Below are 18,411 nucleotides of genomic sequence, written 5' to 3'. Positions count from 1 at the left end.
TAGTAATTATCTATTGTTTCTGTTGATTTGGTTTTGTTTTCTAATTCGAATATTAGGTTACAGAAAAAGATAATTATACCAGAAAAGTATTGTGAAAAACTGGGACTTGTGGTAAATGCGAACAAGACATGATGCTAAGCTATTTAAATGGGAGAAGTGATACGAGCACAGTTCTAGAATGGAATTTATCATAGCTTTCAAATAGTTGGGTGGGAAAAATAATTTCAAACTGATTACAAATCATATTTATACAAACGTTCTGTTTTTTGTTTTGTTTTTTTTAATTCGCGCAAATTTTTTCTAGGGCTATTTGCGCTAGCCGTCCCTCATTTAGGAATGGTAGGATTTGAACACGCGGACCGCAGAGTGATAGTGTTTGTACTTGTTGGGTACAATATTGGAGTGATAGTCAATCTCGATATTCGGTTCAAAAGAGCATAAAGCCATTATGGCAGGGGGTACTTCTGACTGGCTGCTTTCTCTATGCTCAGTAGTCCAATATAAGGGGCTTTAGCCGAACTCACATACACATAAAGAATGTTCAGGTTGAAATTATACTTATACTTAATGTCACCTGTAATTCCTAATTTTAATCATTGCAAATAAAAACAACAACTAAAAAATACATAACACCAGACGTTCACAAAGACTGAAGGACATGGTCTTCGTTTGTCAATAAAAATCAATATTTCTTGAAATATTTCTCTATTTGAAAAGCACGAAGCTTTTTTAATTAGCGATTTCTAAATTTTGTTTTCAAGCTGCTTTTAAGGTAAAGAAAACTTAGAAAATATGTTTAATTTTTGTAAACCATTTTGATCAAGAATGCATATATAAATATATTGTTTGCGTTACACATAGTATCATTTCTTGAAAGATAAGATTCGAAATTAAACTTTTAATTATATTTGCTTACAATATCAACACTCAAACGTGTACATCTCAACAAAAATCGTAAGAGTATTTTAAACCGTGATTGTGGAAAATGACATGTGTACTTCTATAACTATCCACAGAAACAAAATATTATGAATTCGCAAGTATGCTATGGTTAAACCTATCTTCCTAAAGTTAGATTTCGAGTTTGTAAAATAAAACAAAAAACATACGAGAGGGCGCTACTTTGTTAAACATTGACGAAACCATTGTTTTGCACGTTCTAATCTATAATGATAGCAGTCGGTTCTTTGACAAATGAAGCTGAAATTATAAGATACATGGGTGATGCTTTTTCTTACCTGCTTTGATCTTTCCAGATTCATTGGCAGGGCCTCTATTAAGAACGTCTTTAACGAATATTCCGTCTCTCATATTTCCACATATATTGAAACCTAATCCCGTAAAGTCGTGTCCTCGTAATGGCACCAAAACTCTTTCCAGCTTCTACATGAGGTTTAAGTTCGAAAGTTTACTGTGTATATTCATTTTTTATTTATGTAAAATGAAAGGTTTACGCATGCATAATCTTATACCAGTTTAAGTTACGTTTTCAGTAACCTCAATCCTGTAAACAAACACAAAGAATTGCAAATAACACATACTGCACTCAAAACTACCATAAATATACATTTTTTATCCAAGTAGAAGTTGCTGTAAATATTAAATTTCCTTAAAAATACTTAATGATAAAAGCATGCTTAATATTAAGACGTAAATAATACCCCCAAGCTACTATTGCCCAACAATGTACTACTACCAAATTTGATAACAAAACAAGGTAGCCATAATGATGTGTATTTCGTAAACAGATAACATGTTAACAGTAACAGAACATGAAAATTTCCTGTTTCAGGTCCTCTAAGCGTAAATAAAAGCATAAAGATGATAGTCTGATGTGCAGGAGATCTAGACAGATATACGGCTATACAAAAGTAAAAAATAAACATGAGTTTGGACATAAAGGATATTCAGATAGTGATACGGCGAAAAAGATAGGAAAAGGTATTAAGTATTTAAAACTACAGTAGTTTTAAAGAGATAGAGAGCTAAAAATAGATAGAAATGAAAGAGAATGAGTGAGATTTTCGAACACATACCTAGACAAACAGAACATCACAGATTTATAGTGTAGATTAGGAGGATTTTCATTCAAAGCAGACAAAAAGAGAATAAAAATATAATTTGGATCAACAAAACTATAAGAAAGACATATAGAGAAAAAAGAGACTGGGTTTCTATGGCTTTTAGTTAAAGTAACATACCAGGCCGACACAAGTATCGTCCACTGCTCTTTGTTTCTGAGAGTTATCCGATAACTGGTTCGGTTTGGATATCCTAGGTTTCGTGACTTTTGAGGGAAAAACTTTATCCTGCAAATCAAGAAACATCAGTTGTCAGATATTTTTGTGAACCTAGCTTGTTTTTGCTCTACTTCGCAGACTTCAACACAGCGTATAACTCACTCACAACAATAGTTTGTCACCTTATCAAGTTGTTGTGAGAAAATTCTTATTGGTTTACAACAACGCTTGTCACGTTATGAAGCTGTCGTGAGAAAATTCTTATTGGTTTACAACAACGCTTGTCACGTTATGAAGCTGTCGTGAGAAAATTCTTATTGGCTTACAACAATACTTTGTCACTTATCATGAAAAGATTCTCATTTGTTAACATATCCGACATTATAAAACTAGACGTGTGTTTACTAAACTGCTTTCAATTTCCTGTCGATTGTTATCATGTCATAATAAACGTTTGAAGCACCCCAGTGAGATCACTTGATCAAGTGTATTGTGCTTCCAGAACAGGAATAACAGCTAATATACCACATATATCCTAGAAGATTCTCGCATTTGAAGTTTAGTTTTCATAAAACCTTTTCCACGCTAGGCACTAACTAAATTACATAAAATATTCTTTAAAAATAATATTAAAAGACTGTTTAAATATCGTCAAGATCTCAAGAGTGAATGTAAAAACACGCTAAAAGAAAGGAGATCGAATCATTGGGGTTTCAGTAAGGTTTGTTGTTTTTTATTCCTGTAGTGTCACATTATTGAGTCATAGACGTAATTTATGGGGCGGGGGTGAGGGCATGTCTCAACCAATTTTTGAAGTGTGGTAAATTGTCCCCCTCCCCCACTTTCTTGAAAGACGAGGATATGATATTTTGGGGCTTAACGTTTTTGCTCTCAATTGTTTTTTATGTAACACCAGTTGTTACGACAAAAGAAATTTGCACTAGGACCATGTGGAAACTCATTAACATTGCAGCTGCCTCAGTCCTGGCGCAACTTGCGTGAAGTGTTTCAAACACAGAAAGACAGTTGGCCATTGGCAACTAAGGAAGGAGAAGCAAGAATCGTCCGTCTAGCGAGCTAAATGTATGGTTTTGAAATACCGGTAAGGTTAACTAAATTATGTCCATGATTTCACTGCTGAAAATCTTAAATCATATCTGCATGGATCTAATTGTAAAAAATTGGTTGTCTGTACTGTTAGTTTAAAACAACGAATTAAGGACATTTTAAAACACTGTTTAGAAAACTCTTTATAGGAGCCGAATTACAGGTTTTTTAAAGAAATGTTCATAGTCTTATTTTTGTTTATTTTAAGACAACAATGCTATTTAGCCTTAGTTTTGGTTATGAGTTTGGTTCAATGCGGTTCAGTATGGTTAGAGATTGTTTACAGTCACGAAGCAGATACAGATTTTTGACCATAAAGGTAAAAAGGAAAAAAATCTTAAAAGTATAAGGAAATTATTGTTGTTGCAAACATATTGTTCGATTTGTTGTACAAATGAAGGATTTCCATGCGTGTGACTACTGTGAATGTAAGTAAATACACTTAATATTATTCTTTGAACTTTGGAAAGTCTTATGTCTGGTATTATTTATACTTAATATCAACAAATGGAATAAATATGTGAAGTACAATAATAGGATGCGTTGAAATTTAAGAGTTAAAGAGTTGGTTAAAGTGTATAGTACTAAGTCTAACACTAACAGTTAACAAACTGTTATACTCAAAGATGCTGTAAATCTTCATGATGCTAGTTTAAAAGTTAGTAAAGTAACAACAAATATTTGTTTTCGATTTTGGTGAGTTATGAACTTATTTAGCTAGCTGTTTTGTGAAAGAAAAGGTAGTACATTAATATCCCTGATATTCTTCAAAAAGACCATGGCTTTATTTACTTAATTTTTTTGGGTTCTAAAAGTGTAGGTTTAGTTGGCAGTATTTCTTTGATTTTTTTTAGCTGCATGTATAATTATTCTCATTTAATAAGCCCCCTGATGGGACAGTAGTAAGTTAACGGAATTGTAACACCACAATCCTGAGTTCAATTACCCGTGATGGACACAGCAGATAGCCCAATGTGGCTCTAAAAAACAAAACAAACAAATCCTTTAATTGATTTACTCGATATAGCTAAATATCCTTTTTTCCATTTATCAAAGCTTAAGAAGATTCAACATGAAAACCGTTGTTAATATTTATAAGTTACAGATGAAAGCATAAATGTATAAATAAATGGCTACATTATTATATCAAAGCATTTTTACTGGGTCACCAAAATAATGTTTGGTGGACCAAGAGTTAGCTACATTAGAAATTAAATGTGTATTTTTGGTTTACAGAAGTTACTAACAATGTTAGAAGCAGCAAAGAGGAAAAAATGAGCACAAATGCTTTATTTTTAAGCAAAGCAGTACAGTGTAAGTGTCGATTGAATTGTTTTTGATAACATAAACACAGACATAAATATCAAACTATTACAATCCATTTTGAAAGTATTAAACACACTAGATAATAGTGGTTACTACATAATAAAACTTTCATTTTGTACCATTTATTATTTTACAGTCTACCCACATCTATCATGATGAAACATTATTAACCCAGATAACAATATTTTAATTTTAAACAGTCTGTAAAACTATTTTAAAAAAGTGTCTTGCTAGAATTGTATTCTTTCTCTTCTTCTTTTATAATATTATTACAAATATAATTTTATCCAGTTTTACATGCCTTTATGTAAAGTCAGAATACCTATTTTTAAAGTGGTTTTGAAAGAATTGTTAAGGAGTTTACTATGATACCCGAGTTTGATATTTTTGCTGTCATGTTTATTGCAGGAGGAAATGCAACAGCAGCTAAGTGTAAGCACCAATACCAAAGAGAAAGAGGGAATGTGCAGGCAGGGAAGCTAATGATGAGGAGAGAAAATTATCAGCTGAATACCAACATCTGCCCAGCACAAAGTCATTTGAGGCAAAAGCCATAGAGGTAGGAGGATTGGAAAAAGGTTACCTTGGAAACACCCCAAATAATCCAAAGCCAAGATTCATTATAAACCAAACATTGAGAAATAGGACTCTCCATTTTCAGGAAAAATGTTTCAAAGATTTGACTTGGCTTCACTACAGCCCTTGTTTGAAAGGGGTGTTGTGTATTTATTGCTGTCCTCAGAATTTAGAAATCAAGAAAAAGTCCTAGGGAGGTTTGTAAAGCATGCTGATTGTCAACGCATAAGGTAGCAGGGGCAATTCATGTTCAGGAGACAAAACCAGTAAACATCTAGCTTTCTAGTAGGAAAACTCTTCCCTATTGAAGGCTGTAAGCACAATGCAGCTTTTGGCACAGAATGAATTGGCGTTTAAAGGTCATGAGGAAAAGGAAATGAATCTATGCCAGTCGCTGAAGTTTGGGTAAACGGATGATCCCAAACTCTGTATGTAGCTGACACGTAATTCAGATTATACCTGATTTAAATTTCAAAATGAGATCATGAATTTAATCGGCAACTCCATTGCAAGAGATATTGAAAAGCATACAAGATCTCTGCTACTGCTGCAATATTCAGTGATCATTGATGGAGCATAAGATATATCTGTTATTGAACAAGAGTGAACATGCCTCTGCTGTGTGGATCAGGATCTGATGCCACATGAAGAATTTGTAGGTCTCTATAAAATATTTTCAACATCAGGATAATGAATACCCAAGATTGCCACTGGTGTCTCACTGCTCTTCAATCTACCCCTTTCTGGTATTTGTGAGCAAACATACGATCGTGCTGTAAATATGTCGAACAAATACCCTCGTGCACAGCCTTTTCTTAGAAAAGAACAACCAATAGCTTTTTATACCCATTGTGGTCCTCATTATATGATTCTCATTATTCAGTCAAGTTGTACATCCTCTCCTGTGATTCGGGATTCCTTGCGGTGGGTTCATGAGTTGGGACACTTGTTTGGACAATCTAGGAAATTTAAGATAATATTCGGAGCAATAGCAAAGTCTGACTGTGTATCATACACTACTTTGAAACTGCTGTGCCCCACAAGGTAGATTGTTTGTACCCCAGCCATTCGGTCAGTGCTCAGCCAGTATAAGCCAGTATTGCTTAGTTTGGAAGAGATGGCTACATGTAGTGCATCAGATTCAGCAACTGAAGCAAATGGAAAGATTTAAGCAGAAAACGGTCTTAAGACTAATTCTAGCTACTGAACTGAGGGAAGAATTGAAGTGCTTGAATATCTCTTTGTAAAAGAGAACACAAACTATTGATGGAATGCTTGCTGCATTAGAGTGTGTCAAAACCTCTATTCAAGGAAAAAGAACAAGCGTATGATAAAGCAACAGGATTAATGAATTCGTTGAATGTCCAGCCAATTCAAATGCCACACTTGAGAAAACAACCCAAGCACTTTACTGTTGAGGCTGTTGCACATGCACCAACATTTCCTTTGGAGTAATACAGAGCTAATTACTAAAAGCTGCTAGACACTGTAGATGTGCAGTTCAGAGATTTTTCGACCAAAAAGGCCTGCAGACTCTTGAAAAGTTGGAGAAATTTCTCCTCATTGGAGAGACTGACAATGATGAGGAACAACACCCAGAGTTGGCCAGAAAGTCACTACATTGCCCTTAATCATGTTCATCACAAAACACACTTACAATTCCAGCACTGAAACTGTAAAAATATTGAGTGACATGCTGCCTAAGGCCCGTGGCCTTTATGATCAGGTTGAGGTCCTTGTGAGTTTACTGTTACTTGTCCCTGCCTCCTCTGCTGAAGCTAAGAAGAGATTCGGTGCTCTTAAAAGGCTAAATGCAGAATCAATGTAGCCGTTTGCCACATTCATCAAGAACAACTTGATCACTTAGAAAGTGGAACAATCTGCCAGCAATTTGTTGCTGCAAATGAACAGCGCAGGAATATTTTTGAATCTTGAAAAACACGGGAGTTCTGTTGTCTACTGGTTGGCAAGGACAAGTTGAAAGTTAACTATGCAGTAGGTTAAAGAAAAAGATACCTTGTCAGAATTGCATTGTCATGTGTTTTTTCTAAAGACAAGTACAGTTGTGCTTCTAAATGTTTTCTATTTTTACTGTATGGTTATGATTATTTCATTTGCATATCAAAATAGGAATTTTTATAACAAGGGGTCCATTCTTGATATTACCATATTGTGCAAATCCAAGTCACAAAATTAATATTATTGTAAGTTGTAGGAAAGACATTTTAACTGGAAAACATTTTCAACTAAAGTTTATACTGTATCAGTAATTAAATAAGTAATTTGATATATTTTGTTTTCCTCGAGTTACCCTAAGTATTGATGAAACTTAAGTTGAATGAACGGCAACTTGCCTTTTTAGAAACACAAGTGTAGAAGACGACGTTTCGAAAGTCTTCCGAGATAAAGTAAAACATCGTACACGATGTTTATGCTCATATCCGTAATCCAATATACGAAATGTAGACGTAAGCAACCAAATAAAGACTAATTTTAGATTTGGATTGTATTTTTTTATTAAGATAGGAGTGTATTATACTACAAAATCGAAACATACCAGATAGTTGCTTTTGCAACAACAGTTTTTAAACGTTCAACATCTCAGTTTAACGCTGAAACCTGATTTACAGGAAACAAAATAAAAAAGGAAATAAGATAAAATCATTTAGTTGTAGAACGCCCACTTAACCACCTGGTGAAAAGTTTTAAATATATTTTACATTGGCATTTGACTCATTAGGAAGATTAATGCGCAGAACAAAATCGTGTTTAACCATACCATGCTAAATGAAACAAGGTCACACACATATATATATTAAATTATTTTACCATAATAATAACAAAATAACCAAGAAATGGAAACAGTTACTTATAAGGCTGAAAGAAACTTGGCATCTTATGATAACAGTAACACGAAATGTTTTGAATTGTTTATAAGATAGCATTTTGTACAGACTTTAGTCTGATAACATATCTAGCCCAGATGATGAATTCTAGTAATGAACGAAAGGCTTCTACTTTCAAATCCGCAAAGGACTAATGAAAAGGAAATTAGAGAAAAACTGCAGGATTTTATCACTATTATCAGGTTTTCTGAAATCACTGATTCGTTGGCTTTTGGTATTTAATACAAAAACTTTAAAACTGTTATAAGAACTTGTGAGTGAAGATAAAGAAAAATGTCAACCACACTATGCCTCCTATATCCAGTGCCGATGAGATCTTTCCCACAATAACAAGGCTCATCAGGCTGGCTGGGAAACGACGAACATGAGAATGGTCGATATGCTAATTTATGTCACCAATTGCTTGAACAACAACGATTTTGATGTGAACTAGATTAAGTTGGTTCGTCTGTGATTTTATCAATTTTATTTAAGTCATTACACATCAGAATTAGGTGTACGATTTTGACTAACACCAAGTTATTTATTTATTTTAACAGTACATTATTTTTATTCTTATTATTTTATTTTAAGTTTACACGTCATTCAGAAGAACTAGCGAATCGGTAAACATCATGGAATAAGTTTTTATTTAATGTGTATTAACACTTTATTAAAAATAGTTAAGACTATCATTAAATTTTATTATAACCTAAATAATTACAATACTTTTGAGCTTCACCAAAATATTGAATGTTTATTTGTAGTTAAGCACAAAGCTACATAATGAGCCATCTGTGATCTGCTCACTACGGGTATCGAAACCCAAATTCTAGCGTTGTAAGTCCACAGACATTCCGCTGTGCCACTGGGAGGCCATAAAAAAACTGAAAACGATAGCAAAAGGTCCCAGTAATTTTTATTAAAAGTTGTATTGAGTATACTTTAACAATTTTGAAAATTTTGTTATGATTAAAATCGCCTGCGACATTCACTAAAACATTATTTAACAGTAAGCCAGGATAATTAAGAATTAATTAATATATTTCATATCTTTGGCAGTAATGATTAATGCTGTTTGTGGTATTCATTAAAACATTGTTAATATTGAATTCGGTTATTTTAAAGTTTAAACATTCAATAAATCATTGTTAATAATGAGCCAAAACTCTCGTATGACGCAACAGAATTTTGTAATAATATTGTCGACAGCTAACACCAATAATATAGGAGTTACAAACTTCTAGTAGGGTTATATCCTTCATCAGCTAAGAAAATATTATAGAGCTTATTTATACATATCCAATTTTACTGACCTCGTTAGTATAAACTTCATCAAGCATTGACCCAGCTGAAAAAGAAAGAAAGAAAAAAGGAATATATAAAAATCACCATATTTAAGTGCTCGTCACAGTTGATTATATTTTATTTCTCCTTCTTATTGACGTAAACTTTGATATATATATTACCACAACTCCAATAACTAAAACCTTGTATACACATTCAGAAACATATAACAATCATTTAACGGAAAGAAAAAAAAATATTTGTTTTTGTTGAATTTCGCAAAATTCGTAATTCTGTAATGATAGACTAGAATGAAGGCAGTTAGTCAACACCACCCACTACCAACTGTTGAGCTACTCTTGTGAGACCAAACAGACATTTGACTGTCACTCTTGTAATGCATCGACGGAGCGCAATTTTTATTCATTTATTTGACGGCAGGGGGCGCGATTTACAGAACTTCAACTGCACAGTCCAGCACCCTAATTATTGGGCCGTACCCGCCTCAGATGAAAAACAATATTATAATATGGTTCTTAAGCATAAAATTACTTAACTTAAGATAACTGCTGACACATATCCTTTAATTGCTTGTCACGGTTTGGTTATTTCTGGTGTTACAAACAGAACCGAAAAATTTATACTCATTATAAATATACTGTTTTTACTGGAGATTTGTTTCAGCAACTTAAGCTAACATAGGTAAAAACACGTACTTTAGTTTTTATTTTGGAGAAAGAAATGGAATGCAAAAAAAATGTATTTTGTTAATCGTGGAGACTGATTAACTTACAGCATAATATTATTTTATGAAAAATCTATAGGACTGATTTTGTGCAATTGACAACATCATCTTTGCAGTCATTATTCTCTGCTATTATAACTGCACACGTTTCGTGAAATATACAAAGCTATGATTCAGATTCTCGCTTCCAGCAGAGTTACTAGTGCTTGGATGTGAGTATTCATAACATCCTGCTCTTTGTTTTATCACAGTATTTAGTACCTTACAGTGTTCGAATGAAAAATATTTCAAACTGTGTAACTTTTCAGCTAGTTCTAGAACTTCTGATTTTATAATTTCACTGTTCTACATTGTAATATGGAAACGCATAAACCGGGTGGCCAGGTGGTTAGGGCACTTGACTCGCAATTTGAGTGGCGCGGGTTCAACTTTCCATCCCACCAAATATGCTAGCCCTTTCAGCCATGGGGGCGTTATAATGTGACGGTCAATCCCACTATTCGTTGGTAAAAGAGTAGCCCAAGAGTTGGCGGTGGCTGGTGATGACTAGCTGCCTTCCATCTTGTTTTACACTGCTAAATATTATTGGATTTTTATAAGCCCTTTTGATAACTTGAATTTTGAGCAATGAAAGAATCGTTATGATATCACACACACTCTTGGTATTTTTTTGTTCGACCGGTTCAGTCAAAGCTTATCAACATGAAACAGGTTCAGTCAAAGCTTATCAACATAAAACAGGTTCAGTCAAAGCTTATCAACATGAAACTGGTTCAGTCAAAGCTTATCAACATGAAACAGGTTCAGTCAAAGCTTATCAACATGAAACAGGTTCAGTCAAAGCTTATCAACATGAAACAGGTTCAGTCAAAGCTTATCAGCATAAAACACTGACGCAATTTGTTTTCTTACAGAATGTTTACGAAAGGATATAATATTTGAATGCGTAGAGTACACTTTACAGACCCGTCCGAAAAATTTCACTCTTGATTTGCGTTTTCCTCGGAATAAAGTAGACTCCAATATACTACACTTTGTAGAAGTTTAAGAAAGTGTATATTTAGAAAATAGTGGATCATTAACTCAATAAAGAACTTTACTCTCGCTAACATGAGATTAACGGAAGCATTCGACATGTTTAATTTTCTGAAGCACAGTTAGTATCGTGTTTTTGTCTTTTGTTCAAACTGAATGACACCTCATGAGAGCTATGGTGGAAACAGCCAGGTCACATCAATCCCTAAGGCTTAGTTATAACCTTAATTTTAAACTGCTAATCAGAAAGAGAGCAACCACTCAACAGTTCCGCCGCCTATGCGGCTACTCTCAACTGAACAGCAAAACGGATTCTTACAGTTGAAATGTGGGCCAGATGGTTATGGCGCTCGACTCGCACTTTGAGGGTCGAGGGTTCGAATTCCCGTCACACCAAATACGCTCGCCCTTTCAGCCGTGGGGGCGTTATAATGTGATGGTCAATCCCACTATTCGTTGGTTAAAGAGTAGCCCAAGAGTTGGCTTTGGGTGATGATGACTAGTTGCCTTCCCTCTAGCCTTACACTGCTAAATTAGGGACGGCTAGCGCAGATAGCCCTAGTGTAGCTTTACACGAAATCCATTGTAAACAATCAAACAAACAGTTGAAATGCAGAGTGTGTTTAGTGGAATATTGCAGCTCGAACCTACAATCAGGCACATTAACCATTATACCAGGCTTGGCTTCTTGTAATGAACGATCTTATATATTAGGTCGTCAAGAAATTAATGTCGCGTTTTTGAACATTTTAATTAACCACCCCACAGAAAAAAACGTATATCACGTATAATAGTTAAACGAACCGCCTAAACTCATGTTTTTGCTTCAAAGCCAAGTGATTTCTTTAATCAAGGCATTAACAATCCGATTTTAAGATGTAAAAGCATCATCGATAAGAATGGAGGCTATTTCATTTAATAAATGCTTTGTTTTGATATATAAGTTGTTCGACTTTTTTCATCTCAAAAAAAGCGACAGTAATTTTTTGACGACCTTATAGTTTACTGCACAAAGTCTTGTTTTTTACATTTTTGAAAAGGTTTGGTTTGTTATAAATATATATGTGCAGAGCTCACAAAGGTTTAATGTTCTGGTTGGACAGAGTTAAATTTACGGACTTACATCACTAAAATCCGAGGTTCAATTCCCCGTGCTTAACAGAGAGCAGATACCTTCCACTGCAAAATGACAACAACAACAACTAGTTGTCCCTAATTTTTAACTGATAGACTAGAGGAGAAACAGCTAGTAAGTAATACCCACCGCCATCTCTTGTACCAACGGTATTATTAGTATTTTGCAGCAATGGTAAACGAATAAGAACCTTCGGATCAAGATGCGGCACGCTAATCATTCGGCCACGCCCAACATTTCTAAAAAAGGAGAACGTTTGTTGAGATTAAACCTGAAACATTTTTCGTCTTTCATGTGTTTACAAAAATATCTCTTAAAGTCAAAGCTGAAATATGTAATGTCCTTCAAATCTTTTAAAAACATGAAACTTTTGAGACAAAAGTCAAAGGTCAAGTTACGAAACATCTACGTAATTAAAAGAGAATTGTGTGTGTGTGGGTGGGGGGGGGGATTCTAAGCTTTATTAAACTATGCAAAAATGAAAAAAGAACAGGGAAGTATGGAAGACGTCACCATATGCGTAAGGGAGGGGTGGGTGTGGATATTACTATGCATTGCATATGGAAAGATTTTTGTGGCATGGATTCCTTCAGAGATACATCTTAGACAGCAGTGCTTATGTATTAAAGTTTTGAGTGTGAATTTCTTCATTTGTTCATAGACGATTAGATTACCTGTTGAGTTTTAATACTTCTCTCCGATTCCAATGTTTTAAAAGCGACGCTAGATTCGGCGTCTCTTACTAGATAAGTCGATCGATTAGTCATTTTTGATCAAACCATTTGGCTCAAAGTATTTTTTTTTTGTACTAGAGGCGTTTGGTAAATATCACATATTGTGGAACAGGTTTAACCTTGCAGTCATTAAGACAGTTCTATCAGATTCGTTCAGAACCCTACGCGCCTAACGTCTTACGCGAGTAGTCTAAGCTTGCCACTTAACTCTTAATTAATTTGAATACATTTTATAAACTTTGTGAATTAGAATACAAAATACCAGGACTAAATAATGTTTTGCATGTGGAGCACGAGTCTTTCCCCCTGTTTTTATTAAATAAACCACGCAGAGTTTTCGTTTTGAGCATCATTTGATCTTTTAAGGTATCGGATTCAAAATTATTACAGCACAATGACCGGAATTTTCAGTTCTGCCTGCCTCACTTTAGTTTTTAAAATTAAATTTAGCTTCTTAATCAAGGAGGGTTTATCATCTGTGTTTCTGCGCGTGTAAAAGTTTTACTTATTTGCTGTTCTTCCAGTTTCCTGGTGTTTAGGTCCCACGGAGAAGCAGACAGACGTACATCTGATAATGTGTCAGCAAAAATAAAACCTATTAGTTTACTGCTGCGGGAAACTGCCTGAAGCTAAAATGAATCAGACGTTCAAGAATCAAGTTTTTGAGAAAACGAACACGAGACAAAATATAATTACATAATGTTTGATTTCAAGGTCACTTGGATAATTTTAGGCCCTGTTTCGTATTTATGTAGTGAAGAAAACAAAAGACCTCAGGATTGAAAATTATTTTATACGTAACGCAAGTTTTATTATTTTACCATATATTTAAGAACATCCTGCCATACCTCTAACCTTGATTACCTTGTAGAAAGTAATTTTCAACTGACAGAGTAGAGGGAAGACGGCTAGTCAACACCGACCACCATCAGTTCGTGGGCTATTTATTCTGTTTGTTTGTAGTTAAGCACAAAGCTACAAAAAGGTATATCTGTGCCCTGCCCCACCACGGGTATCGAAACCCGGTTTCTAGCGTTGTAAGTCCACAGACATACCGCTGTGACACTGGGGGGGGCTATTTATTCTAATCGAATAGTGAGATTTGGTCGTCTGTCTTATCATGCACCCACGGCCCTAAAGTGCGGAGCGCGAATTTTCCTTTTAACAGTAACGGGGCACGAACCATGGAACCTCAGATCCACAGCCCGGCACTCAACTTTCAACATGTAAATTCTTTACAGCCTTTAGTAACAAAAATATATCGAACACAAATACAAAACGTTAAGCACACTGCACACATAGTAGTTCATTTTGAAGTGATTTGAAATTTAATTCTGCTCCCCCCCTCAAAAAAAACAAACTGAAATTCTTGGTTAAATGAATTCTCTCTTTTCTTCCGAACCACTAGAGGGATTTTAGAGAGCATTATTCATAATTAATTTCTTAATAACTGTGAGGGTCTTTTGATCAGTATCCTTTAGCAAGTTGCTGTTTGCGTTTTACAGCGTGAAACACAATAATTTTCGCTAGAAACGTTACTTAAATACTCAAAAAAAGCATAACGTAGATTTAGTTTATTAACAAAAAATGGTTAAATCTATATAACTGTCACAATCCTAAAAAGACAACAACTAAACACAGCTTACGTTTTGATAATAAACTTTTATATGTTTTGTTTTTAATTATGCACAAAGCTACACAAGGGCTATCTGTGCTCTGCCCACCACGGGTATCGAAACCCGGTTTCTAGCGTTGTAAGTCCGCAGACATACCGCTGTGCCACTGGGGGGCAACTTTTATATAAAATTCTAACCTGTATATGTTTTAGCTTATACCTTTGCATTAAGTGTTACAAAAAATGTCATAAGTCTGTCTACTTTAGCAGCAACAAGTTGGTATCTGTTTCGGATGCGTGACAAGAAAACTACATAAAAGAATTTTTCTTTAGAGTAAAAAGTACAACTACTGTTTTACCTTTTAATCCTCGTGTCGTTCCTTTGATTTCGTCATGTCGAAAGTATGGGTTATCAAAGGCGTATTTGCTGGTTCCGCCTTGTTTCTGCTCTCGCGTGCCAAGAGGCTGTGAGTTGAGTCCACCAACTGGAAATACAATGGGCCGATAAAAATCGTTGGTATCTTCGCTGAAAAAGTTCCCAATGCACACTCTACATTTGTATTAAACAAGAGCGCTTCTTTCTCGCAGTCTGTATCATAAATTTTTAAAACATCTGTTATTCAGAAGATACTCAGAAATACAAACACAATGTCAATAATGAGCAAGTTAACTCAATAACAGAATTATTAATAGTATACGGTGTTAAAACAAATTAGCAAATAAATTGTGTTGAAACACCCTTACTCCTAATTCTGTATGGTGACATGAATAATAAAAAAATAAAATAAAAGATGAAACCACACTTCACCAATTTAACTCATTTCACACCTTAACAGTTGTTGTCAAGCGATTATGTAATATATATATAACTTCTCAACCACTACCATATCTGTCGTATCCCAGCCTGCTTGAAAAGCATGAATATTGGGCAAAAGACCTCAACGGCATTGGATATAGCAGATATAGTGTGTTGATATACTACTATAGACTCTTCTTTACTTTCTGTTGGAAGTTCTTATTAATAATAATATAAATACTGTTACAAAATTACATCACAGGAGAATATATTATGAACATCAGATCTGTGCTCTCAAAAGTATATCATTCTACATTTAAACCAATAAGGCTTAGCTTTGCGGTAAACGTTATCAAACTACAGTCAAATATTTAGGTTTATCCCATGTTGTATTTGAGCAAAATTAACGTAATGAAATCTTTTTTTTTCTTTTGTCGTGGAGTAATAATGGTGCAATCCGATGTGTTGATTGTAAGTACAGAGACTATGTGCTCCAATAAGGGGAAGAGGATTTTCTGAATGTTTCTTGTTATTTTCATTTCTTATCACTTTCGGATTCTTATTGTGACAGGCTATGTTTGCTAACCTTACACTGACTTCAGTGTGACAGGTAAAGTTTTAAAGAGTCACATAAAGGCCAGGTCAAATGCTGAGTAGTAAATGGTAAGCTGTTTGTGAGACCTTTGTTTTCATGTACAAATCAGATGGTATTAATAATATTTCCGTAACAAACTAAACACGAAAAAACTAACCTCGTTCACCGAGTGGGCTCCTGTCATTTTATAATGCACAAGATGACATCTTGTCATAAGCATTACGTTGTTATAGGCTTGAAAGTTTTTCAATTAAACTACAGAGAATTATAAAACTCGCTGAGATGATAAATAAATGTTGTTTGCATAGCTTACAGCAAAATATTGGTGATTACATGTCAATTGGAGGTTTACTCACACGTCATTGGTTTGTTCAAATTTTCTAAACACACTACGAGGGAGTTTATTGCTCACTCAAGACAGAGTAAGTAGTTGGTCCAAGCTATCTGGAAAGTTCTATTACAATATTTCTAACCTACTATTCACCATTACACTGACAGGTCTCATCACTATAAAGTGTGGGTAGGATTTATGAAGCAAAGACAGGTCAGGGAATGAGTTCTTAATATTCCACTGTAGAAACTTTTACTATTATCTCCTACAATATGTTTTCCTCGTAAAAGGTTCGTGTTTCTTCAGCCTATACAGCTCGAACTTTCTATTTATATTAATCGCTTATTTTATATGGAAAACGGATAGATCTCTCTTAGATGTTTCATTACTTATCTTTAAATTTATGCAACTTCCAAGACAACTTTGAAATACACAATTAGTCAACATGTTTCCTCTCGAGGCGTTGCCTCCAGTGGCTCAGTGGTAAGTCTTAGGGTTCGGACACTAAAATTCCGGTTTTAATACCCATTGTGGGCAGGACACAGGTAGTCCATTGTGTAAATTCAAGCTTAACAGCAGTCAAACCAGAACTCGAGATATTACTGTCATTGAATAGGTCTATTGAGTTAATTATAAAATATGCTTTCTCTGTCGTGATATAGTACTAAAAACGTAATATTCTTCACATTTGTTACATATAGAGCTATGTTTGATCTTGTTTATTGATAATACATGCTTACTGCAAGCCATCATTGTATTAGCAAGATACAAATCCAGTTCATAGATCAGCTACGGTTGGAGCTTTAGATTAACCATTTAGTGACGAGAAATTATACAAGAATGTCCACTTGAATCCGCAATAATTTCGAGAGAGAGAGGGGGGGGGGGAGTTTGAATGTCAACGACTTATATCAGTTTAATTTTATAAACTAGGCAGAAATCTGAATCGGAGAGCTTTAATGTCTTGAGCTTGTGAAACACGAACATTAAGTCAAGCCGAAAATTTAAGATGTCGAAGAAAAAAAAAGACGATAAGCTAAGTAGAAGATTTTTGATGTTCATCAGAAGCTGGTTCATTAAGTATAATTAAATGATTGTTGATTCTATTAAAATATTTAATAAAAATAATACCACGTTTACAGCTCTACTTGCATGTCGGTGTACGTAGACAGCCAAGAGTCGTCATTTACAGGTTCTTGACCTCTCGAAATGGTTGTACAAAGGAAATTTACTTGTAAGAAATGTATGATCATGTCTATGGAAATGCTGTTAATTATTCTTGTTGACTTTTTAAAACATTAACTATAGGTTTGGAATAGCTTTCGCGTTAAAGAAGATCAAAAGGTACTGAAGAACAAACTGTCGACAAGGGTACATGAAGCAGAGATGATGCCTAGACAGACACATTTATCAGAATTTAAAGAACCTGTTATGTACGAACATTTTAATTAAGTAACAGAGATAATACCTAGACAATCACAGGTACTCCATTCAGAATTAAAATATCTTGTTATGTACAAACAGTTTTAAAAAGCATAAGTAATGCCTAGACAACCACATTTACTTTGATTCAACATTTAAAGATCTTGTTAGTTTATAACAGTTTAAAAAGCTTAGATACTGCCTAGACAACCACAGCTATAAGAATTTAAAGATGGTTTTATGTAAGAACAGCTTATGATGCAGAGTTAATATCTAGACTACCACATTTACATTGATTCAACATTTAAAGATCTTGTTAGTTTATAACAGTTTAAAAAGCTTAGATACTGCCTAGACAACCACAGCTGTAAGAATTTAAAGATGGTTTTATGTAAGAACAGCTTATGATGCAGAGTTAATGTCTAGACTACCACATTTACATTGATTCAACATTTAAAGATCTTGTTAGTTTATAACAGTTTAAAAAGCTTAGATACTGCCTAGACAACCACAGCTGTAAGAATTTAAAGATGGTTTTATGTAAGAACAGCTTATGATGCAGAGTTAATGTCTAGACTACCA

General features: G+C 34.4%; 1 protein-coding gene across 3 annotated transcripts in view; it reads right to left on the bottom strand.

Annotated features, from left to right (window-relative positions):
- Positions 1–18,411, bottom strand: part of LOC106463176 — a 62,736-nt gene that overhangs the window by 24,893 nt on the left and 19,432 nt on the right. Inside the window, exons 2-5 of one of the 3 annotated variants that reach the window (XM_022390929.1) lie at positions 15,045–15,206; positions 9,451–9,485; positions 2,202–2,309; positions 1,239–1,383 (exon numbers count right to left, since the gene is read on the bottom strand). In XM_022390929.1, the coding sequence (XP_022246637.1) occupies positions 1,239–1,383; positions 2,202–2,309; positions 9,451–9,485; positions 15,045–15,206 (450 nt within the window). Of the gene's footprint in view, positions 1–1,238; positions 1,384–2,201; positions 2,310–9,450; positions 9,486–15,044; positions 15,212–18,411 lie in introns of all 3 variants that reach the window. The other 2 variants (XM_013923176.2, XM_022390942.1) reach the window with 2 other exon arrangements.

This window comes from Limulus polyphemus, unplaced genomic scaffold (genome assembly GCF_000517525.1).
Source record: "Limulus polyphemus unplaced genomic scaffold, Limulus_polyphemus-2.1.2 Scaffold51, whole genome shotgun sequence".
In the NCBI taxonomy this organism is placed as follows: Eukaryota; Metazoa; Arthropoda; class Merostomata; order Xiphosura; family Limulidae; genus Limulus; species Limulus polyphemus.
The sequence above is the reverse complement of the archived record's forward strand: the minus strand, read 5'-3'. Positions and strand labels throughout refer to the sequence as shown.